A 25,766-nucleotide genomic window follows, 5' to 3' on the forward strand; every position below is an offset into this window, starting at 1 on the left:
TTGTGCATAGGTGCAGCCCATGTAACACATTGAAAGCTGCAAGTGTGGCCCACTGCAGCAAATAGGTTGAGAACCACTGCTCTAGAGATCCCGACTTCAATGCTCTCCCACTAAAGTGGCTGGTTTCACACAATGGGACCTTACCACTGTTAGGAGTCCAAGCACGATTCACAAGATAAAGCTAGAGATTTCAAACAGGAATCCAGGGTATCAAAAACATTCTGGCCTGCTGTGGTCTTCCTAAGTTTTTTGTAATGGAAGAATTGTGCTAGTATTTTTCTGTAATCAAAAGTGAGAGAAAACTAAGAGATGGCATTTTCCAAGGGGTGCCCTGAGTCTAAGTTGAGAACAACTGCTCTGAAGTATCCATTCCTGCCACTGTTGGAGGCAGGCTCCTGGGCTAGATGGACTTTTGCTTTGACCCAATATGACAGTTATGTTCTTTAGGAGTCTAAATTGCTTTGGAAAATGAGAATTAGGCAACCACGGAGCTTTGGAAAAGTTTACTTCTAAAGGTCAGCTATCTTGAATTGCTCAATGTAGAGCCACTGGTGTTGCTACCCAATTTTTTATAAGTTCTAACAAAGTGCTGCTAAGTCTTGAACTTCCTGGTTATACAGGGAATAACTATGCAGTAACAACCTGATAAAATACACTGAGCACATCTACACAAGATATTTACTGTGGAGCTGCCTTATTAGCTCTTCAGTAAAGTCTCAATGTCTGTACCTGCGGCCCTACTAGAAAACTAACTCCGCCACAGGTTAGTAGTTGTAAATACACATACTCCTGCAGTGGAGTTCTTTAGTCTGCAGCAACACTTGTGTAGACACTTGACAGGGCTGGCTGGGCATGAGGGTGCTGCCTGCTGGCTGGCCTCACGCTAGATCACCCTCATGTCCCAGCCAGCCCCTCCCCAGCACACTGAGTCCGATTCGAGTAGCCTTGGTCTGGCAGGCAGATTCCCCCAGGCCCTTAACTAGCTGGGGCTGCTCTGACCTGGCTCAATGTTCTGTGGTCTGAGACGCATGTTCAAACATAGTATCCAGGAGCAATAAACTGTCACGATATGTGCCAGAGTTTATTGCTCTGCTCTAATAGCACGTGTGGATGCACCCACTTACTCTCTCAGTAAAACTGTTTTATTAATGCTTTGAGAACAATATTAAAGTAATTACATCCAAAATGATGAAATAGGAAAACATAACACCAAAAAAAAAAACCACAGCAAGGTTAAAGTTTCTTTATTTGTAATGTTGTACAAAACCATAGTTATTTGTTTAAGAATCTTACTTTAAGGCAATACAACGGAATATCCTGTTTAGATTCCAATTTAACCTGCTTGTTATATACTAAATGATTTTAGGAGGTCTCAGTAAATATCAGTGTTATATAAAAGTTTATTTTTAATATACAGGAACATGTCAGTTGAAAATACTGTACAGTTAGGATTACACAGGATCGTAAGAAAGTGAGGCTGGAAGGAAACTCATGAGGTCATCTAGTCCAGCCCCCTGAACATTTGAATGTAGGCTCTAGAAAAGCTGGTTATTATTTAAAGTGTAATATAGAACCATTAAATCCAAATCGAATCAGGAGGCCCATAAAAACCTCTGAATCGATTCAGAGCATCCAAATTGATTTGGAAAAGTTTTGGAAGGCAATCTTGCAAGGAAACAAACTGAGAAGCTGGTCTGTCAGTGTAACTACAGGTGCTTCCTCAGCCTGACGAAGGGTTTTTAAAACCAAAAGCTTGCTAAGATGTATTTCTCCAACTATTCAGTTGGTCTAATATTAGACTGACCCAAAGCACCTTGTCTGCCTATGCCCTTAGACCAACAACCTACACCCCTTAACACATACACGTTTTGCTTTCAGAACCTTGAGGTGCACTTTCCCAGAAACCCCTGCACCTATCTCCTTGAAACTTAGCAGTCCTTATGCTCTCAGAAGGGGGTACCATCCCTGCTGCTTTCATCCACATCTGCCAAAAAATGAGAAAGTTATATGTATTCAGTTATTCCCCATTACACTTTATGGCCAAATCAACGAATCTCTCTGAATCAGCACCAAATCTTTTGAAACTGACTTGGCAGAATGGATTCAGGACAATGACCCGAATCTCCGAATCGAATCACTGTCCTCTGAATCAGACAAATCTGAATTGAATACTTCCCTATTCACAAAGGCCTACTTCTTATGCCTTCTCCTCCCCATGACAACCATGAAACAGTGTAAACACCAGCCAGAATCTGGCCCTTGACAAATTTTATGACTACATGCTGCAATATACAGAAAGGGAAATGGGAAATAGAGTCCTGTTTTGTTGTCAGCCTATTGCTCTATACATATAAAATCAGAGAGATCTTTACAACTCAATGACCATAGGATCATTTACTTTGCTTATGGAGACTGGATGTTGACAAATTCTAAGCAGGCTTTTTGGTCTCTTAGAAAGATTAATACTAGTTTATAATTTTCATAGCCATAAGGAGAATTCAGGTTTGCAATAAATTTCAAGAAACTACATTATAATAAATATTTACTAATGCTGAAGAGTTTTTGTTAACTTTGTTAAATATTGAAACAAAAAATATAAAGGAGTTTTATTAACAAAATAGTTGTGAGTTTTTTAACCAATCAACTTATTATGCTAGTAGAGAATAAGTATTACTGCTATGTATTTATTTTTGCTTTTGTTTTAAGAGAACTTCTTCATGAAGTGCAGTTTCAGATATGCAATTGTAAGGAAAATTATTGTCATGCATGCAAGGGCCACATGATTCTGCCACAGGCCCCAGGCAGTTGCTTCAACCCCTTGATTTTTCAAGTATTCTTCTCCAGTACACCACCTATAAATAAACACAAACAGAGTTTTATAAAAGATAGCTTTTTGCAAGGTATCTGCTATTTTATAAACCTTTAAACTGGAATTCCACAATGACAACAAAGACATTTTTGTACCAGCCAAGCTTCAGAAAAATACATGTAGACACTTTGAATGTTGAGGCCACTTAACTCACATGCTCCAAGCATATACATTTTTCCTCATTTTATTGAATGAGTGAAATGCAGAATGTGATAGCATTTCCATATCGCTAGGAATATCTTTACTATGTCTTTCACTAATTACCTATGTAGCATGTTATCGCTGCAAACAACAGATTACAGTCATTTTTAAACAAAAAATACTGTAAGCACCTTTCTGTAGCTGATAAGTACATTCTAATCACAGTAATGTGGATAAACTTTGTAGCCTTATAAATGTTTCATGGGAAAATTCATTTTAATATAAAACAGATACTTACGGTTGGCTGACCTGTGCATTCCCATCACTCCAACTTGTGTTAGTGCTACCAGCACAAAAATTGAGTCCAGTAAGTTCATTGATTTGCAAAGCCTTTTAAAACCAAATTAAAACATACAAACACAAATGAGTGACTGTTTGAAGGAATAACATTTGAAGGCATAACTATTTGAAGGGATAACACAGGATTAGATTTATTTTTTTAAAAACAAATTTATTTCACAAAATATGATATCATTTACAATCTCAAAGCACATCCACCTTTTCTAATATAGTAGCACAGCTAATTTTGTTGTTACAGGCTTCCCTAGTGCTACAGGCTGTGCTATCCTGCCCTGCTCTGTCTTCTGGGCAGGGAAGGAGAAGCCAGAGGGAGGGGAAGCCCAAAGCCTCCAGATGCTTCTGCAGCCAAAGTAACAAGGGGAGCTGTGGTCAAGTGAGAGCCCAAGTACCATAATTTAACCCCTTGTGGGCTCCATGTAGCCCACTAGCTGAATTAAACTAAATATGTCAGGTTATGTTTTTGGTGTACTTAAACAGTTTGACCTCTTCCACTTATCCACAAAACTTGAATTTATCTCTCTCCATCACAATGAGAAGTTCTCTTTCGACAAAATATATTTAAATCCAATGCAAAATATAGCACTTACTGTCATTGCATATCGAGGAATACTGAAGTATTGGAGCCAGGAAAGCCAAGACATGATGCTTGTAAGATTTACCAGCAAGCCAGAGAAAATCTAGATTGTAAATAAACAGAATAAGAAATGTAAGTCCTATTTCAAAGGAAGAAAATTAAGTTCAATTTTTTTATAGTCCCTTTTTTCATCCTTGTCACAAGCAGTTTAGCAGGATTCACAGATTTCATTAGAATTTGACAGGCCATGCTGTGAGTGCTCCTCCTATGATCTCAAACTTGTGACCTCTTGGACTGTTAAGTGTATGCCTTAGTGTCCATACCACCACAGCCCCCATCTTTTATAATAATCAAATATGTACAAACAACTGCCATTAGATCTAAATACCATACAAAAGCTCTGAGTCATATTATAATAATAGAGAATAATAAGCGGTCAGTGACTTGGGCCAGTACCTCAGCTATGTCAAATTTATCCTTAGCTCAGCTACGGAGAATAAGGGATATGTGGCTGTAAGCTACCTTTCTATTCCCCCAGTCCTGAATTAACTAAGGGCAGCTCTAACCTAGGCTGGCTGCACCAATCCCATAAGGAATGCAGCACTAGCTAAAGAGCAAAGGGGCACGCACAATCTACCATCTCTGGCATGGCCTTTCCCCTCTTTGTCCACATTATTATTGTATTTAGTGCTATTGCTAGATGTAAATCCCTGTCCTGGAAGGTGTTCATAGTTAGGTCCAGCTTCCTTTACAGTATTTGTAGTGAGACAAATTGGAATATACAGCTAAATCCTTGATCTTTCCATAATTCAGATCCAGATTATCTATATCTCAGTATTGGTCTGAACTTCACTGCCACTTGAGCTCATATCTTAATAAATAAATAATGTTACTCACTATCATAAAGACAAATGCGATGGTCATGAGTAGATTTGCTATAGCCACCACGCTCTGTCCTGCTGCAATAGCTAGTGCCATTGAAGTGGCAGTGTATGACACCATCATAAGAGTAAACATCATTATAAAGAAGGCGTCTACTGTTGGCTTCAAACCTTAGAAATTAGAACAAGAGGAATGTCAGTATAATTTTGTCAGGTTGTACCATAACTTTGGTGTATGCTTTCCTAAGATACAGATAGTAGGCCATATTTATAAGAATATATTTTGATGTAGAACAAGCAAATCTGCCTCTTCCTTTTTTCTCTGCCTCTTCTCCCCACCCTGGTAGATACCTCGGACCCTTGGCAGCAATGCCTAATAACTAGCATGAGACTTCTTTTACAAATTTCTATGTGTTAGCAGCTGTGGCAGGGGTTCAGACTCCAAAGACAGGGAGACTGAGGAATGTATTTAGAACTGTTATGGAGGGACTTAGCAGAATAGTAGGATGGAGGAAAAATATTTCCTGAGACATCACAGACTGAAGTTTTCTGAACAAGCAGCAGCTCATACTTCACACAGCAGTAGGTGACAAGCAATAATTGCCAAAAAATATTTCATCTATTTCCAACAGATGGATTTGTTATAATGTAGGGACCCCTAGTGGTTGAGGATTTAACAAAAATGTCTAAATTATCTGTGTGAGAGGCAAGGTTTTCTTATGATAACTTTTGCTGTACAAACTATGTAGTTTGGATAAAGTTAGACATGCTTTTGAATACAAATCATTCTCCCTTGGGTCTGAAGTCTGAAGAATAATGTTTTGCAATTTGTCTAACATTATTCCAGCATCATAGTGGGTATATTTACATGCACAGTTACCCCAACAGAATAAGCTCTGGTGCAGTTTGCACCAGAGTCAGCTGCTCCTGGGTGCAGCATTTACATGTGTGCCTGGGATCACAGCAATTTGAGCTGGAATGGAGCAGGCCCAGGTTGGCAAGGATCCCAGGGATAAGTCCCAGTCTCCAGCTGGCAGTGTTGGGGCTGGCTGGGGCACAATGTGAGGCTAATCAGCAGGCAACCCCACACTGCAGCACCCTTAAGCCCCAGCCAGGCCTGGTCACCATTTACATATGTATTTTGGTGCACTAAATGACTCCGCCACAGGATAGTATGTGTCCCAGACAGTACTATCCTACAGTGTAGTTAATTAATTTACTGTGCCCCAATATGGGTGCATATGTAGATGGTTATGCTTTATTGGGGAGCTGGTTAGTCAGCTCCACAGTAAAGTCCACATGTAGATGCACCCAGTTGTACCAATAAAAGATATCACCCTAAGAAATCCTTGCCTCTCTCATAATATCTGGATCATCACAGCTACAACATGACTCTTGCACTATTAAATCAAATGTTTCTCAGCCACATAAATGGCCCTTACTATATATCCTGGTAGTTTCAGAATATCTCATATCCTCAAGAAAAAAGCTTCAGAGTAAGTGATGATTTATTTTACTTTAAGCTCTAAACAAAACCCAAAATATTTTGACTGACTGAATTCTTTCTCCATGAAAGCTTTTGAGATGACTTTCCTGAAATGTGTGATGAACACGGTATTTGAAACTGCATTAGTGGTCTAAAAAAGGATAGCTGCAGTTTTAGTGTCCTTTCTAAGAAGGGAAACCGCCACTTAAAAGAGTAGGCTGATATCAGTTTCCAGAAGACTGAGGTCTTACATTAGGCTTTTCTTTTGCTAGATAGTCTTATTTTATTCGTATTTTATGATGGAACAATTTTAAACAATCACTGAAAGAAAAGAGAATGGCTTGGAAGCCACTATAGAACCATCAAAAATGATGCTGAAACTCATTTTCAGGGACAATACAGATTAAATATATTGCAAACTTATATCTTGAAGATTTGCAGGTGTGCTCTGTCCAGCGATTTGCATTATAGGGCAAATAGCAACCTGCAGACATTCCACCCATTAAGAGAAACAGTGTCACAACGAGGTGTTGCAAGTACAGAGGGAAAAGATGTAAGAAGGAAGATTTGACCTAACCTACCCCTTGGATACCAGAACTGATTGACAGGTGCTTAAGTGAATGTCCTTTGTTGGTTATGATTCACTTTTCTTTTTAGTTTTAATGCAACTTTTGGATAGGGCACTTGCCTAACATGAAATAAACTATACAGGTGAAGATGATGCTTGGCATAGTCCTCATGGGTATTAGATCAGCCATTAATTTGGAGATGAAATATGCAGACACTCTGTAGTACCCACTGATATATTCATGTCTAGAACACAGAAATATATACAATATGTTACAGATTATGTCCAAGTAGCAAAACAATCAAACCATTTTAATGAGAGCTAGATTTTGCTAAATCATGCATGCAGTTCTGAATGGAAAAATAGGCTATGTTGTGGCCATAATATTCATAGTAATTATATGTGTGAATGTACTTGCATTTTTATGCACATAATTGTATACACAGTACTCAGCATCATAAAGCATCAAATTCATTATAAAAGAAAGAGGTATGTTTATAGAAAAGGACAACTTTCTTGTGTCATAGCTTGTAGTCCACCAATTCATTTCTAGCAATGATATCTAGAAAACATTCCAGGAAAAGGAGCAGTAAAGGCATTTAGCTTGCAGCTGCCCCTCTCCCTTGTTCTCTGCAGCTTCCCCAGATTGGGAATCTGTCTGGGGGATGTATGGAGAACAGACTGCCTCATATCTCCTGGCCCTTGGGGAATGGAGAGGCAGAACAAACACCTTACCTGCTTTCTGAACAGGGGACCTGGGCACTGACTTTTTTTTTTATTTATTTTTATTTGATTTCAAAGCCAGAGCCTGCAACTTCATGCATGGGGCTGCTGGTGCAGGGGCCTGCAGGTGCTACACAAAGGGGAAGCACCCATAGGCAGCAGAATTTAAAAGCTGGTGTCTGTAGCCCTGCATAAGTGGCTATGGATGCAGGGCTTGAGTGCCGTATGGCCCTTCAAACCCAGTGCCTACAACCTGCCCCTGGAGTGGAAGGGACAGAGGGCAAAGCCCCTTGTTGGAGGAAGAGGTTGGGAGCTTTGACCTGCTGCTCCCTTCCCAAACTTGTCCAGGAGGGGAGGGGAGGGCTGAGAGAGAAGCATACAAACATGTGTTCTTGTGAGAGAAACTCTCAAGGAAGATCTTCCAAGTTGTTACCTAGAAGAGCTTCTCCCAAAAGAGGCACGTTCCCCCAGGGAAAAACTGAACAAACACCTATACATTTGTCATTTCTACCAGGAGAACAGCGATTGTCCTGGTATAAATACAAGGCATTTCAGAGGTGCTTTAGTTCAAAAGCTCACTGCTGCTGTTTTCTCTGCGCTGACATGCATTTCACTACTTATACAACTGCACACAGCGCAGCACAGTACGCGTCAGCTCACTTGCAGAACAGACTCAATTAATCAAGCCTACTCAGCAGTGGATCTCTGGCAGGCTGCTGAAGGAAAGGTATGTGTATAAATGCCCATAATGTCTATACATGCCATACAGTCCATAAAGTTCCAAGTATCTGATTAGGCAATAAGAGCAATTCCATCTGATTTTGGTATTAAACCATACACAGATCTAATGATCTGAAATGGACAGTTCATGAACCAAGTCTGAAAAAGCTTCTGGAGAATCTCTTCTAGGTAACAACCTGGAAGATCTTCCTTGAGAGTTTCTCTCACAAGAAAAAATGCTTGTATGCTTCTCTCCCAGTTTGATTGTAACTGCTGGTATTTATGGACAAAACCAATCACAAAAATCATGATGGGTATGCAAACAATTCATATATAGGATAAAATAATTCATTTGCAATGAATATTAATTACTGAGACTAGTTTGACCAATTTAATTAAGCATACAGAGATAACAATTTAGTAAGGTAACAAAAAGACCAACAAGTGTCAACAATGGAGTAAGTAACACTGTAAGTAGGCAATGTCACCTAATGCTTTACTTACATAAATATCTTTTTTTCTACAACAAAAAGTTCAATAGCTGAAATACTGCTGAAACACTGGTTGGTGGTCATGAAGAACATTGCACCAACTCTAAGGAAAAATGAATATTAACAGTTATTAACTGCATAAAATATTTAAATTATTTGATAATATCCAAAACCTGTATATTATACTGTGTCGAAACGTTTCTATAGCATGACTGGAATCCATTGATATGTGCTGTGCTAACCTACAACTTCTGTAATTAACACAAAAATTGTCTCTATTTCCTTATTTCTCAGAAGAACTTCTAAGAGTAGGCGCTTTCATAGTTTCATAATTAGTAGGGTCAGATGGGACCTGAGCAGATCATCAAGTCTGACCCCCTGCCATGGGCAGGAAAGGATGCTGGGGTCAAACAACCCCAGCTAGGTGATTATCTAGCCTCCTTTTGAAGACCCCCAGGTTAGGAGTGAGCACCACTTCCCTTGGTAGTTGGTTTCAGATCCTAGCTGCCCTGACTATGTAGTGCCTCCTGATATGTAGCCTGAATCTACTCTCAGTCAACTTACGATTGTTGTTCCTTGTTACTCCCAGTAGTGCTTGGGGGAACAGGGACTCTCCCATTGCATGCTGGTCCCCCTTGGCCAGTTTACAGACGGCCATCAGATCCCCTCTCAGCCTTCTCCTGTGGAGCTGAACAGGTTCAGGTCCCAGAGCCTCCACTCATAGGGCTGCCTTGCTGTCCCCTGATCATGCAAATGGCCCTCCTCTGGACTCTCCAGATGCTGGCCACATCCCTCCTGAAGTGCGGCGCCCAGAACTAGATGCAACACTGCAACTGCGGCCTGACCAGTGTCATATAGAGGATCACCTCCTTGGACCTGCTTATGATGCATCTGTAGATGCATGACAAGGTGAAGTTAGCTTTCCTGACTGTGTCCTCACATTGGCAGCCCATGTTCATTTTGGCATCAATAATGACTCCAAGATCCTTTTCTGCCTCTGTGCTGACAAGAAGGGAGTTCCACAGCTTGTAGGTATGCTGCTGGTTCTTCCTCCCCAGGTGCAGCACCTTGCACTTGTCAGTATTGAAACCCATCCTGTTTTTATCTGTCCACCCCTGTAATCTGTCCAGAACTAGTTGCAGCCTGTCCCTCTCTCCTAGCGTGCCCACTTGTCCCCACATCTTAGTGTCATCCACGAATTTGAACAAGGTGCTTTTCACCCCCTCATCCAAGTCACTGATGAAGATGTTGAACAGTGCAGGCCTGAGGACCGAGCCCTGGTGAACCCCACTGCCTACATCCCTCCAAGTTGAAAATGACCCATCCACCACTGCTCTCCAGGTGTGGCCCTCCAGCCAATTTTGCAACCCATCTGACTGTGTAGGCATCGACACCACAGTCACCTAATTTTTTAATGAGAATGGGGGGAGAGACAATGTCAAAGGCCTTTTTAAAGTGTAGAAAGACTATGTGCACTGTATAGTCCATCTTTCATACAAGATTTTCTTTTTTATTGCTTCCCGGCACCACATTTACATTGTTTTCTGGCACCACCTTTACATGTGCGCCCAGAAATGCAGCACATTGGGTTGGGTCAGAGCACCCCGGCAGGCAGAGGGCCCGAGGAGTCAGTCTGCTAGCCTGGGGCTGCACTGACCCTATTCAATGTGCCTCATCCAGCCACATCAGCTTCTACATGTGTGGTGCTGTGGAATTAATTAGTTTCCTATGGCCTAAAAGGGCTTCATGTGTAGGCACATGTTTACTGTGGAGCTAATTAGTCTAATTGGCAGTAAACATCTCTTGTAGATGTGTCCAGTGAGGTCACACTGTCCGATTCTGCTCTTCATGAAATTAAAGGTAAAAATCCTTTTGACTTCAACAGGAAGAGGTCCTAATTCTGAAGAAAGCTTTTGAGCTATCTGAGTGCTGACTGCAATATTTATTATTGTAATATATGGGTGACAGCATCTTGGATGGACTCAAAAAAATGAAAAAGATTCAACTGATTTACTTACAGGTTTTTTTAATCACCTTTAAATTGATATCAGGTATAGAAAAATTTAGTTTCCAAGATCTTTTTCAGAAGGTATGGGAAACTGAAAATGAGAAATAAGAAGATAGAACTATCTGCTAAAATTAAAGACCAACATTTTCAAACTTGTATGTCAAATGTAAGGCTACAGTAGGCACTGGGTGCATGGGCACTTTACTGTGAAGTAACATAGTTTACTGCTTAGTAAGTGTGTGCATCTACATGTGCACATGTTTACTATGTGGTAAACCTCGTAAATCATAACTAAACTTGCTACCTGTAAATGCAAGTACCAAATTTACTTGTGATTACTAACTGCACAGTAGCACTCGTGCAGACACCTGACTGGGAGCAAATTTGCTCCTGGTTAGCGAGCCACCAAGGGACAGGAGATTGCTCCCTGCCCCCAGGAACTTCCTGCTGCCAGGGTGGACTCCACCACCAGAGTCCGGGTGGGGACTACATCCCCCTGCGCCAGCAGCAGGTAGCTTCAAGGTCATGATCAGGGAACAGGGGCTGGGAGATCCTTATCTCCCAGTGCCAGCCCTGCAACCACAAGACAGGTAAGGGAAGATCCTTATCTTCCAACCCAAGCTCCACAGTCACCAGACTTGAGCTGGGAGGTCCTTATCTTACAGAGCTGAGCAGGAAACAGGCTCTCCAACCTCCACCCCATGATCAAGGTATGCAGTGATAGAGGCAAGGGGCTTGGAAAGAGCTGCAGATGTGAAGCAAATCCCAGAAGGGGACTTGTTGCTAGCTGCCCCAACAGTGGATCAAGGCAGGGGGATGGGATGTGCCCCTCCCCTTCAGCTTTTTCCAAGCCCCCTGTCCTGATCAGGGAGCTGGGTCTGGGAGCTCCCTGCTGCTGGGGAAGGGGGACACTGTCTTTGCCTCAGCCGCAGGCAGCCCTCCCCCTGCCTCCCAGGGGCAGGGAGTAAATCCCCAGCCCTGGCCAGGAGACAACTGTTTCCTGGCCTGGTGCTCCCTGCCAGCCCCTGAGCTAGCATCCAGGGGGAGACTAGAGCTCCCCTTGGTGGCAGCAGGGGCCCATGAGCAGCAAATCTGCTCCCCCTTTCTTACACATGTAGACACCTGCCTGGGAGCAATCCTCGTGAGTAAACTGCTCCTGGATCTAATGCATGTGTAGACACATACCCACTTAAGAATGGGTAGATCACAAGAGCTGCTAAGTATCCGTAGCTTCCACTTGTATATGTTTCTGATGATAACTTTTATATAGAAAACTTTTATATCACTACTTCTGATGATAACTTTTATATAGGCACTTAATACACATTTAGATCTTTATTATGCAAACACTGAAGCAGCTGAGTAATCTGTGCTTGTGTCTACTGTATAAAGTTAAGTATATGTGTAAAATTTTTGCAGGTTCTTAGATACCTAGCTTCAGGCAACAAAGTCCAAAAATGTTGGCCAAAACATTTTACATAAAGGGAATCTTTGCAAACAATAGTTAATGGTTGCAGTGGTTAATATTTAATTATGTATTTTAATATGTTGTATACTTTTCAGTAATCTTGTACTGCAGACCTAGAACATTTAGTGGAATTATACTTTGCTACACAAATATCCCATGGACTACTTGTACAAGTTACTACACAGGATAAGTCAAATTTATAGAACTGGTCCTTAGGGCTTCATTCTACAATGAGCTGATGCAGGTGGAGGGATCTATACATAGAGCTTATGACAAGATTAAGGCTTATTTTGTAATTTACAGATTAGAGAGAAGGGTCTAATTTAAACTGATAACTACAGCTTTCCACAAAAAAGCAAAAAGTAGTTAATTTTTAGTCTAAAAAATTTTCAGTACCTGTAAAAAAAATAACAGCATGTTTTACCAAAGCTTTCAAGGTTTAGGCTTAAAATTGACTAACCTGTTTTGTATGCCAGTAAAATCATTTTTCACTCCAAAGAAAATGGCACCTACCACAAGTCCTAGGAAAACTGTTACACAAAGCTTAAAAAAAAGAAAGAAGAATTTCATATAACATACATTTATATTTTAATGAACACGTCTTAAACATTCAAAATTGCAAAATCTTTATGAAATGTAGCTGGTAAATACAGACTTAAAAGAAACATAAGAGATGAGAAAATGAAGGATAATAGCTGACAGCAAGAAGGCACTGTGGCCACCCCCTGCCTGCAGAGCAGCAAGGTTCAGCAAGGCAGGGGGGGAGTGTATTTCTGTGCCCACTCCCAGGAGCAGGGTGGGGGAGCGAGGGCAGTGATGCCCACCTGCAGACAGACATGGGGCAGGGGGCCTGTATGCAAGTGCTGCTGCCACCACCCTGTGCCACCGCCTCCCAGGAGCAGGGCCAGGGGGCCGAGGGCAGTGGCACTCCTCTGTGAGCTGCGCAGGTGCTGCCTGCCCAGCCAGACACAGCAGTGTGGAGCTTGCATGCGGCAGCCATCACCACTGCCACCCACCACCCTGCACTTTGAGTGGGGGCAGAAAAGAGGCTTGCACATGGCAGCAGCGACCACCACCCACCACCTCCCGCACCACATCCAGCTGCCACCACCAGAAGGGGTACACCTGTTAAAAAAGGTTGAAAACCCCTTGTCTAGAGCATACATTAATTATATTTTTGGCTATGAATCAGGCTGCTTGCAGACATTAAAAAAAACAAAACAAAAACCAGCACTTTAAACTTAATGAGCTCCCGTACCAATCCCAGTGAATGCCCATAAAAAGCAGCATATTAGTTGGACTCAGCTCACCCAACATCTGTATTGATTGGGTGCTTTAGTGGGGCTTTTTTGGCACTTTTATCTAATAGCTGATTGACTCAGCTTTAGATAAAAGCACCTGCCTGATCTATACAGATGCTGTGGAGCTGGGCCAAAGTAACATGCAGCTTATGGAGTAACATATTTTTTTTAACATCTGCAAGCAGCCTATATGCTCCTTTGAATACTATGATGGAACTAGCAAATTGCCTGTCATGAATGACATGGGGGGGAGCAGGCAGGGACGGAGCAATGCCACCCAGTGCCCTGTGGTACAACCACTTTGCTGCCAGACTAGAACTGTGCAACTGTAACATTTTTAAATAGCAAAGATATAAATGAATTCAGTGATATAATCTAAATGATTAAAGTATGTATATCATAGTCTCTTAAGAATAACTGCAAGTGATGAAAATCCCTGCAAGAATGATGGTATCAGGCAGTTCACTCATGTTTAATCATGCAGGATGTATGAATCTTTACACTAGAAAGCATTTTATCCATGGTACCATATTGTTAAGAACCTGCCGAAAGAACCAAATGTCAAGGATAATTCAGCCACTCAACCAGCTGCAGTGAGAAACAAGGATCATATCAAGACCAATTTGGAGTGGATTAGCAAGCAGGGTTTAGTTAACTCTGTACCATTTACAGAATGTATTGAAAATCCATTCTTAATGAGGCTTGGAAGATGGAAAAGATTGTGAGAAAAGAGTCAGGGCCATTAACCCTGGCATATTATAATGCCCTTGAGACTATAATACTTGTCACAAGGTCAAGCTTTTACAAAGCAATTATTAAGGATATCCATAATATCAGCATACCAACATATTTATACATAAAGCCTTTTTTTACTTTTAGGGATCCTGAATAGATTTCCACAATGATTGTGATTTAATTTTAATCAAAATATTTTCTAGATCCAGACAATTTATAGCAGTGATAAAGAATGACTTTTTTTTATACTTTTACGTTGATCTAGGTCATTTCATATTATTCAGAGGCAGAATTCAAATGGGACTTTTCCTATTGTAAGGACTGCTGGATCAGGCCTATAAAAGTCATTTCATAAGGGATTCTTCATTCTCCAGAAGATATTAATGATACATTCTTTGCTTAATGTTGATCTATAGATTTAAATTTACCCATAAACTTTGTAAACATGCTGAATTCTCCAAAAAGCAATGCTAAGTAGACTGTATAAAGCCTATACTATAGAATATACTTCCACTCCTTTAAGATGCTACAACTGAGTTGCGTTTTACCTTACACATTTTGAAGAAAACATAATGTTCCTTAGGAGATTATGTCAAGCAATATACATTTTAGGAGATCAGGAAAACATAGATTTCATAGATTTCATAGACATTAAGGCTGGAACGGACTTCGGAAGATCATCCAGTCCAGCCCCCCGCCCAAAGGGCAGGAAGTCAGCTGGGGTCATAGGATCCCAGCAAGATAAGCATCCAATTTGCTCTTGAAGGTGTTCAATGTAGGTGCTTGAACCACCTCCGATGGCAGGCTGGTCCAGACCTTGGGGGCTCGGACAGTAAAGAAATTCTTCCTTATGTCCAGCCTGAAACGGTCTCGCAGTAGTTTATGACCGTTCAACCTCGTCATCCCTTGGGGTGCTCGTTCCCCCAGATCCTGGTGGTCACCCCGATAGATGGCCATCAGATCACCCCCGAGCCTGCGCTTTTCTAGGCTAAAGAGCCCCCAGGCTCTCAGTGTGTCGGCGTAAGGTCTGTTTCCCTGACCTCTGATCGTGCACGTGGCTCTCCTCTGGACTCTCTCAAGCTTCTCCACGTCCTTTTTGAATTGTGGAGCCCAAAACTGGACACAGTACTCCAGCTGCAGCCTCACCAAGGCCGAGTACAAGGGGAGAATAACGTCCCGGGATTTGCTTGAGAAGCATCTATGGATGCAAGCCAGCGTTTTGGTCATTTTAGTAGCCGCAGCATCGCATTGCAGGCTCATGTTCATTATGTGGTCAGTGATGACCCCCAAGTCTCTTTTTTCTGTAGTGCTAGCCAGCATACCACTGCCGAGCCTATAAGGATGCTGCAGGTTTTTCCTCCCAAGGTGGAGAACCTTCCATTTTTCAGTGTTAAACACCATCAGGTTCTCATCCGCCTGGATCACCCGCCTGTCTTCTGGTGTGGATGCTTTGCCTCAAATTTTGGTGTCATCGGCGAACTTGGCCAGTCCGCTCAATCTTAGTGATAGTGTTGTCCACCAGAACTTAATTTATAAACTATAGTTAATGATAAGTTGGCTAATTCAGTTTCCCTGGTGGGGTGGCGGGATACAACTGGTCAAACCCTGAAGTGTAACTAAACTGCAGAGTGCATTCAGAAGAGTGGATCAGACTGTGAGGACTAGCTTTGCAGTGTTTGGTGTAATAGGGAGGAGGAGCACATAACTCAAATTTGCATGAAGGGAACCCATTTTACAATGTAACAAATAGGGATACATTACAAGACCTTGACTGTACTGACCCCCAGACCCATTTCTACCACTTTTACAAGACAGTTTTGGTATTTACCAACAGCAGACAGTACACACAAGCACAGGGCACTATCATAATGGGGTTGGCAACTGCAGAAACACGTGTCACAGACAACAAGTAAGGAGCACAGATCCACACAGGAGACTATATTTTTGTGCGTGCCACTCCCACAATGCACCACACAAAGCAGCTGACTGCAGGCTTCCACCACACTGATTGCATAAGAGTGAATTTACCTTACATATAGTGGATTTTTGGTCTAAAAGGGGTCATTGCATAACAGTGAATTTGCACATGCAGAACCCACGTAAAGCAAGGGAAACGTGTAGTTTTATTCAAGGAAAATTGTATCAGAAACATTTAATATCCTTCTATGTCAAGAAAACCAACTCCTTGAAAAAAGACAACGCTTAATTTATCTAGACTGAAAACTTTTGACACAGTAACTTATGGACAGTTACTGATCAGAATGGAGAGGACAGGGATCAACATTACGAACATGAGGCGAGTAAGGAATTGGCTCAAAGAGAGATTACAGAGGGTAATGCTGAAAGGCAAGTTATCTGACTGGAGGGTGGTTGTCAGGGATCTGTCTGAGGATGTATCTATCCAGTTTAGCCTTTTTATCAGCAAACTTAGTAGTAGAACTAGAACTGTCCTCATGCAATTTGAAGATGCCACTGAGATAGGGAGTAGTGTCAGGATGGATACTAGATTATTTTACAAGAGGCTTTAGATAATCTTGTGGAATGGAACATTAGCAATTAAATTTAACAGCAGGGAGCGTAAAGTCATGTACTCAGGGATTAAAAACCAATGCTTTGGTTATAAGAGGGGCACATACACTGGAAACTACTGAGGAAGAGAGGAACCTAAGTGTATTAGTTGACTGAATGACTGTGAACTACCAATGTGATGTGGTTATGAAAAGGCTAAAGCAGTTCTAGCATGTATGGGGTGAAGTATCTCCAGCATGTATGGGGTGAAGTATCTCCAGTAGAGAGAAGGAAATACTACTGCCATTATATAAGACACTGATAAGACACCAAGAAGACAGTGTGCAGTTCAGATCACTAGTCTTCAGGGTAAAAAAATAACTTAAATTGAACAGGTTGACAAAGGGCCAGTACGGTTAAGGAAATGAAGGCTTTTTTATATGAAAGAAGAAATTTGACTTGTTTCATTTAACAAAATAGCGTTTGAGAGGAGACATGATTACTTTTTAGAAGTACATTTAGTGGGGTAAATGTTAAGGAAACAGAAGACCTTTCTAGGAGGAGAAACAACACTGGACAAGATTTGAACTAGGGGTCAGCAACCGCCAACATGTGTGCCGAGCACAGCACGCAAGGTCATTTTGCTCAGCAAACCAACACCAGCCTGGGCTCTAGGCAGCTGCTGCCAGCCACAAATCCCGGGCTGCTCCCAGAAGATGGCTGGGAAACTGCAAGCCCTGCTGCAAGCTCCATGGTTGGCAGCAGCTACCCAGAGCCTGGGCCGGTTGCAGCCAAGAGGCTGCAAACAGCTGCTCTGGGCTCCTGCATTAGCTCCATACTGATTCGTGCACATGCATCTCAGAGCAGACGGTGTGGGAGGGGCCTGAGGCAGTGCAAAGCTGCCGGCACAAAGCTGATGACTGGGCTCCGGAGCCCAGTGTAGCTGTTTGTAGCCACCCTGGGGCATCTGCAGCAGGCAGGCTGCAAACAGCTGCATCAGGCTCCACAGCCCCAGCATCAGTTCCATGCTGGCGGTGACTGCACATGCACATGTCAGAGCAGAGCAGGAGGACTGTGCTGCTTCAGGCCCTATCCCCACCATCTGCTGTGAGAAGCGCATGCACCTGCCAGCATGGAGCTGATGCCAGAGCAGCTGTTTGCAGCCTCCCAGCTGCAGCCGGCCCGGGCTCTGGTAGCTGCTACCAACCACAGAGCCCAGGCTGCTTGCAGCAGGGCTTGCAGCTGAGCCCACCTGACTCCCACCTGTTCCGAGCCCAGCCCCGACCCAGCCCCACACCAGGATGAGGCTGGCACTGCCCCTTGCCAGGAGCACTGCACCTTTCATGGGCTTAGCTGTTCAAGGTAGGTGGGAGGTTGGGCTGATAGCCAGGCTGCGAGCCAGGGCCTCAGCCAGCTGCACTGCAACCCAGGTGCTGGCTTCCTGGGGAAGCACATGGACTCTGGTGGGACCAGGACACTGCTGGGTCGGACTTTGTCCATTGGCCCAGGAGCCCAGCTCCATGCACCTGTGCATCTGGTTCTGTGCGTTGGTCTGCCTCTGTCTGGTTCTGCATGTCTGTGCACATCTGGTTCTGGATGTGTGTGTGCATGCGTCTGTTCTGGGTGTGTTCTCGTTCTCTGTGTTTGTGTACAGTGGTTCTCTGTGTGCATATCTAGTTCTCTCCCTGCTCTCCTTTTTCTTTCTCTCTCTCCCCTTTCTCTTATTTGTCTCTTTTTTTCTCTCTCATTGCAACATGCTCAACAAAAAAGGAATACAAAACAACAAAGGCAACATTTATGATTATTAAATATACTAATATGCAGTGTGTCCTGCCATGTACCCCCCCCAACTCCGCACTCATTTTGTTTTTCTGGCATGCTGGCACTCCAGCACCTTCCAAGGTAGACATTGTGGGTTTTTTCAGCACTCCAGCCAAAAAACTTTGCCAGCCCCTGCTATAAACTGACTATGAAGAAATTCAAATGGAGATTTGATCTATCAGAGAACCATAGAATCAATGAGTCAGAAGGGACAGATCATTGAGTCCGACCCCCTGCCATGGGCAGAAAGGAGCACTGGGGGTGGCTGGGTGCCTAACAAGTCTCCTTTTGAAGATCTCCAGGGAAGGTGAGAGCACCACCTCTCTGGGAAGCCTATTCCAGGCTCTGGCCACCCTTACAGTGAAGTAGTTCTTCCTAATACCTAATCTAAACCTATCCTCCCTCAGCTTGTGGCCATTGTTCCTGGTGACTCCAAGGGGGGCCCTGGTGAACAGACTTTCCCCGAGTCCCTGCTGGTGGCCCCTGATAAGGTTGTAGGCAGCCACAAGATCCCCCCTCAGACTCCTCTTGCGGAGACTGAAGAGATTCAGGTCCCTCAGCCTCTCCTCATAGGGCTGACCACGGAGGCCCCCGACCATACAAGTGGCCAGAAAAGTGAAAGTTTGTGATGGTCTTCTTAGCCAAGTAGCAGAAGCAAAGAATGTGAATTGTTTTAACACTAGACTTGTGAAGTTTATGGAAGTATAATAGCCTATAAAGCAAGAGGATAGGGAGTTCTTGGTTCAAAAAACACAGGGTATGACATAATTAAAGTAAAACTTGAGCCACCTTAACTAAAATATGGTAAATTAAAATAATCTATTGAATATCCTTTTCATGCTGCTATTTCAGAGCACTCAGCATACCATTTTATGGTCCTGATTTTTAGATATTATTCTGTTTTCATAGATTCTATTTTTAGATGCACAAAATTTCACCCAACTGATTTTCAAATAGAAATGGACTAAATCAAATCATACTTAATATTCGTAGATTAACTGGGTTTACCTGAGCTATGGAGGCTTGAGGATTGCCAATTAAATTTTTAAACGTACGTCTGGACACCCATTTGAGCTGATGAAAAAAGGAAGTTGTGTATGTAATTTGTCTGAAACTGAACTTTGTTTTCTTTTTATTTTCCAAAGAAATATTCTCTAGTACTGCTTTTGTTTCTCTGTAGTATGTAGAACTGGAATACTGCTCTGCTAACTTCTCTGCCAAAGTCTTTCCATGGTTGATGTGTTCTTCAACATTGTTTTCTGGTTAAAGAGAAAAAAAAATTGTAATCTCTTATTGAATTCACAAGAAAAAAATAATTCTCCAACAGTCATGCTTGTTCTTTTTATTACTAATCAATGAGATAGCAATTATTTGGTGAAATTAATTTGTAAATCATTTAGTGAAATAAATTAATTAACATGGTCTGGTAGCAACTGATACAAAATACTATAAATAATTTACAATTCTGCTAAGCAGAAATTATCTGTTTTTTGACTACATGTAAGTCACAGAAACTACAGATTGTGTCTCACAGCAAGCTGACCTGATAAAATCTGCCACTGAATTTCAAAGCCAAGATACTGTTAAACCCTAATATATGAACGAGTCTCCTCTATGGCTCCCTGCAAACAGTCAATCTCTTAAACTGGTGAAATTGTTTCAGAGTAGCCGTCTATATGGCTGTCTTCTGGAGGGATCTCCCAAGTCCCACAGGAATGGATTTCTGCTATAGCAGTTGTTTCCCCCCTGCCTTCCTCCTCGCCCTCAATTTTAGCCCAGTTTCTGTTTTTCAGAGTACAAATAGAGCATATATGTATTTGCCATATTAGCTATCAAGTGTGTAATGCAAATAGAATCTTGTAAATTCTATGCATTTCCTTGACCAGTTGATATCACATTACATAAATATATAAATATGTTTGTGTGTGTGCAAGCACACATGTGCACATGTACATATAAAACATAATATACACGCATTATCTAGTGGTATATAACATCTAGTCACTGAAGAGGACTAAGCGACAGAGACATTTTACCCAGTCTGAAATGACAGTATAAGAAAAATGTAGCTCTAGTTTTGCAAAATTGCTATTTAAATTTACCAGCCTACTTGCTTGCCATTTGCTAGGATGATGATGGAAAGTAAATAACGAGTGAACTATCCACGTATTTACTTCCCTGTGCGAGTGTGTGTCTGTGTGTGTATATATAGAAGCAATGCAAGTCACAGAAGCAGTCCCAATCTGCCATATGCCAGTAAGTTGAAAACTAAGAAACGTCAGATGCCAAGGGACCCATTGTCTATAACTTTCTCTCTCTCTCTCTCATACACACACACACACACACACACACACACTGTGCACACAAAGCTATTGGTTATGCCAAATACCTAAAAGTTAACTTTGACAGGAAAGATAAATGCAAAATATTTTGTCACAGTACAGATCAGTTTTTACTCCACAAAAAACTTCAGTGTCATACCCAAGTCACCTTCATCTGTCTTGTTCAATGTCACAGCAGTTGAGTCTCCATTAATGACATCCAAAAAGAAATCAGCAGGATTGTTATACGGCTCACACTCATAACCTGCAAGGAAATAGTATTAGGTCTCCAAAACAAGTCATTCTACATATAGCAAAATGTTTTGCACTCCATTTGTTCATGAGTCAGATCCCAATCCATTTACTTGTGCTGAGTAGTAACTTAGAATCATAGAAAATTAGGGTTAGAAGGGACCTCAGGAGGTCATCTAATCCAACCTCCTGCTCAAAGCAGCACCATCTCCAACTAGATCATCCCAGCCAAAGCTTTGTCTAGCCGGGTTTTGAAAACCTCCACGGATGGAGCTTCCACCACCTCTCTGGGTAACCTGTTTCAGTGTTTTGCTACTCTCCTAGTGAGAGTATTCTTCCTAATATCTAACCTAAACTTCCCGTGCTGCAACTTGAAACTGTTGCTGCTTCTGGCATCTGGCACCACTGAGGACAGTTTAACTCCATCCTTTTTTGAACCCCCTTCAGGTAGTTGAAAGCTGTGATTAAATCACTCCTCAGTCTTCTCTTGTCTAGATTAAATAAGCTGAGTTCCATCAGTTTTTCATCAGAAGTCATGTCCCCCAGCCCACTCACCATTTTTGTTTCACTCTGCTGGACTCTTTCCAATTTGTCCACATCCTTTCTGTAGTAGGGGGGGCCCAAAACTGGACACAGTACTCCAGATGTGGCCTCACCAGTGCTGAATAATCACCAAAGGAGAATAATCACTTCCCTTGATCTAGTGGCAACGCACCTACCAATGAAGCCCAGGATGCCATTAGCCTTCTGGGGAGTGGCCCTGGCAACAAGGGCACACTGCTGGATCATATTCAGCTTATTGTCCACTGTAACCCCCAGGTCCTTTTCTGCAAAGCTGCTGCCAGCCAGTCAGCTCCCAGCTTGTATTGGTGAATGGGGTTGTTCCATCCTAAGTACAAGACTTTACACTTGTCCTTGTTGAACCACATGAGATTTGTTTTGGCCCAATCCTCCAATTTGTCTAAGTCACTCTGAATCCTAGCCCTACCCTCCAGCATATCTACTACTCGTCCCGCCAGCTTGGTGTCAACTGCAAACTTGCTGAAGGTGCACTCTGTGCCATCTTCCAGGTCGTTGATGAAGACATGGAACAAAACCAGCCCCAGGACTGACCCTTGGGGCACTCCACTTGATACTGACTGCCAACTAGACATTGAGCCATTGATTACTACACTCTGAGCCTAATGCTCCAGCCAGTTTTCTATACACCTTACAGTCCATTCATCCAACTCATACTTCCTTAGCTTGCCTGCAAGAATATTGTGGGAGAGTGAATCAAAAGCCTTGCTAAAATCAAGGTACACCACATCTACAAGTCTCTCTGCATCCACAGAGCCAGTCACCTCATCATAGGAGGCAAACAGGTTGGTCAGGCATGACTTGCCCCGGTGAATCCATGCTGACTGTTCCTGAGAATTGAATTTCTTGAGGATCTGCTCCATGATTTTTCCAGGGATGGAGGTGAGGCTGACAGGTCTGTAGTTCCCTGGATCCTCCTTGTTCCAATTCTTAAATATGGACCGTTTTCCTATCATCTGGGACCTGTGTTGATCACCATGAGTTTCCAAAGATAATGGCCAATGGCTCTGAAATCACATCAGCTAACTCCCTCAGCACCCTTGGGTGCATTTCATCTGGCCCCATGGACTCGTACACGTCCAGTTTTCTAAGTAGTCCCTAACCTGTTCTTTCAGCACTGAGGGCTGCTCACCTCCTCCCCAAACTGTGCTGCCTGATGCAGTAGTCTGGAAGCTGACCTTGCTTGTGAAGACTGAAGCAATAAAGGCATTGAGCACTTCAGCCTTTTCTGCATCCTCTGTCACAAGGTTTCCTCCCCCATTCAGTAGGGAGCCCATGCTTTCCCTGATCCTCCTCTTGCTACTGACATACTTGCAGGAACCCTTCTTGTTACCCTTCACATCCCTCGCTAGCTGCAACTCCATTTGTGCTTTAGCCTTCCTGACTTCATCCCTGCATGCCTGAGCAATGCACTTTATATTCTTCCTTAGTTATTTGTCCAAGTTTCCACTTCTTATAGGCTTTCTTTTTGTGATTAATTTACTAAAGAGTTTCCTGTTAAGCCAAGCTGGTCTTCTGCCCTACTTGATAATCTTCCTGTGCATTGGGATGGTTTGTTCCTGTACTTTCAGTAAGGTTTCTTTGAAGTACAGCCAGCTTTCCTGGACGCCTCTTCTCTTTATACTGGCTTCCCAGGGGATCCTGCCCATGAGTTCCCTGAGTGGGTCAAAGTCTGCTTTTCTGAAGTCCAGTCCTGCTTTTCTGAACTTGCACCATAAGTAGCTAGTTAATCTGTGTGTGTGTATATTCCAGTCGTCCCTTATCCAAGTTCCCATAAAAAGAAAAGCAGCATCTATGAGTCCTACTAAACTCTAACCACATGTCTGCTCTTGCTAATTCTTTTTTTGGCTAAATATCTTATACCTATTTGTATATTGGTATAATAAATGCTTTATTTTTCAGAATCTCAAACTAACCTCTATATGGTATTATGTTTCCATTTTAAATACAGAGTCACTGGCATTTCTTTCAGTTTTTGTGTTATAGTCAGATGAGCCTCAGAGAAAACTAACACCGACATTATGCTCTTTGGGTAAATCTGATATCTATGGGAAGTTTTGATTTTGATACAGACGTTTGGATACGGACATTATGGGAGTTTTTATTTTGTAAAGACTGTAGAATCAGGTTATTGTTGAGATGCTTCAACTTTAACTTGAAAGTAACACTTTTATTACTATGATTACTTATTATTTTGCCATGTAATATGTACCAAAACTTTGAAATAGGTGTTAAAATTTGTTAAAGTGCAATGGCAGTCTGAAAACAGACAGTAATATAGTAGCTTCTTGCTCAGCATACTAGTCCCAGTATATTTTTTAAATTAAATATTCATATTGGGGGTGAGGTGCCAGGGGAGCATTGTATTGTTTGTTAGTCAGGCAGAACTGAGACAGCTAAAAGAAAGCAAGCTGGATGTATACTTTTGCACGTATTATCAGTTATATCTGTGCAACCCCTGTGAAGTGTTTGAAGATTTAATTTGAAGACTTTAACATTGTACATGCATGAACAGAATTTAGTTACAATTGTTCTTATTGATAATACTGTGCAAGAAAGAAAGAAACAATCCAATGTGACCTTAACATTCTAGATGGGACGCATTTTTTTGTCCTGAAAACACTGAGATGCATTAAATATGAACCTATGATTCAAGAGTCATTTAATTTTATTAAGTCTTGTTTTAAAACAGAGCTACCTTTAAGCCACCACTTGCTCTGCGACTATGGTTCCTTATTAAAAGCTTACCAAGAGATTTGAAGTATTCAATAGCATCCTGAGCTGGCCCATGGTAGAGCATTCTTCCTGTGGCCAATAATGTCAAGTTATCAAACAGTCTGAATATGGAGTATCGCGGCTGGTGGATGGAAAAAATTATTGTTTTCCCCTGCTTTGCCATCCTGGATATAAAGTAGAAAAAAATGGTGTTTGCTTATTTATTAGACTGAGAGGCAGGAGTGCCATCTTTCAATATAATTCAGCCTGAAGAACGCAATGCAAGGTGAAAAAGGAACACCACAGTGCCCAGCCTATAAATATAATGGCTGCACAGTGTTCTGTAGGGAAGGAAACAAATTCCTGTGGCATTCCTAAGCGCCATGAGTGCTGAACCTCTTTTGAGAAAAGATCATGGTAATTTCTTTGGAGTTACCAAGCACTCTTGAACGAGGCACTTTAGCCCTCTTTGAAAAAAATGCAGATGATGCAGGATGTTAGGAAACAGAGAAAACTAGCATTAACAAGGCATTTTGTTTGTTTTCCCAATGAATGTTTTGTCACGTTTGTTACAGGGAAACATTAGCAGTGCTAGCTGCCCCCATAACTAATATCCATCACTTCATCAAGGTAGCCAAATTTCTCATGTAAGCAATAATGCCAGTCACCAAGAGGGACCCTTCAAAGCATAATATTAGTAAATTTTCTCTATCTCCTCAAGCTCTATAGAATTACTGCAAGGCATGGTGCATAATACCTGGGCAGATCCAGAAGGGGTGCAGTGGCACAGCTGCACTCCCTTTTTGGATTTTTGGACTGGACTACACTGTGGGAGAATCCCCTCCCCTCCACGATCAGAGGCATGTCTCTTCCCCTCCTCCCATACCCTTCCTCCTGCCACTGCTGCTTTCCATGCTGTCTTGGAGGCAGGGAAAGTTTTAGAGCCTGTGCAGAGACTGGGCTTAGTTTTAGTTGGGCTGTGCAGGGGCTGGGCTCAGCTGTGACAAGAGACAGCAACAATAGTAGCTGCAGTAGGGGGTGGGGGACAGAGTTTCTCCTGCCTGCGCCTGCTCCCAGGGGAATTGGGCAGGGAGGGAGAACCCATCCACCCGCACATCATTTCTGCCACTGCCATGTTGCGTTCTCAACTGAGCCCAAACCCCTGGAGCATCAAAAGCAGCTTTAAAGCCTCTCCCACTCTGGGAACAGCATGGAAAGCATCAGAGCCAGATGGGGTAGGATTAG

General features: G+C 42.3%; 1 protein-coding gene across 1 annotated transcript in view; it reads right to left on the reverse strand.

Moving 5' to 3' along the window:
- Nucleotides 1–1,229: 1,229 nt before the first annotated feature.
- The window catches only part of LOC149870888 (broad substrate specificity ATP-binding cassette transporter ABCG2-like), a 45,209-nt gene continuing 20,672 nt past the window's right edge, over nt 1,230–25,766 (reverse strand). The window contains exons 7-16 of the mRNA XM_090034774.1: nt 24,555–24,706; nt 21,136–21,240; nt 19,663–19,913; nt 12,750–12,832; nt 8,827–8,916; nt 7,000–7,124; nt 4,842–4,996; nt 3,958–4,047; nt 3,309–3,400; nt 1,230–2,852 (exon numbers count right to left, since the gene is read on the reverse strand). Coding sequence (XP_089890900.1) covers nt 2,702–2,852; nt 3,309–3,400; nt 3,958–4,047; nt 4,842–4,996; nt 7,000–7,124; nt 8,827–8,916; nt 12,750–12,832; nt 19,663–19,913; nt 21,136–21,240; nt 24,555–24,706 — 1,294 coding nt within the window. The 3' untranslated portion in view covers nt 1,230–2,701. The remainder of the gene's footprint in view (nt 2,853–3,308; nt 3,401–3,957; nt 4,048–4,841; nt 4,997–6,999; nt 7,125–8,826; nt 8,917–12,749; nt 12,833–19,662; nt 19,914–21,135; nt 21,241–24,554; nt 24,707–25,766) is intronic.

The sequence above is a fragment of the Crocodylus siamensis genome, chromosome 2 (genome assembly GCF_052110815.1).
Source record: "Crocodylus siamensis isolate JL-2025a chromosome 2, ASM5211081v1, whole genome shotgun sequence".
NCBI classification, from domain to species: domain Eukaryota; kingdom Metazoa; phylum Chordata; order Crocodylia; family Crocodylidae; genus Crocodylus; species Crocodylus siamensis.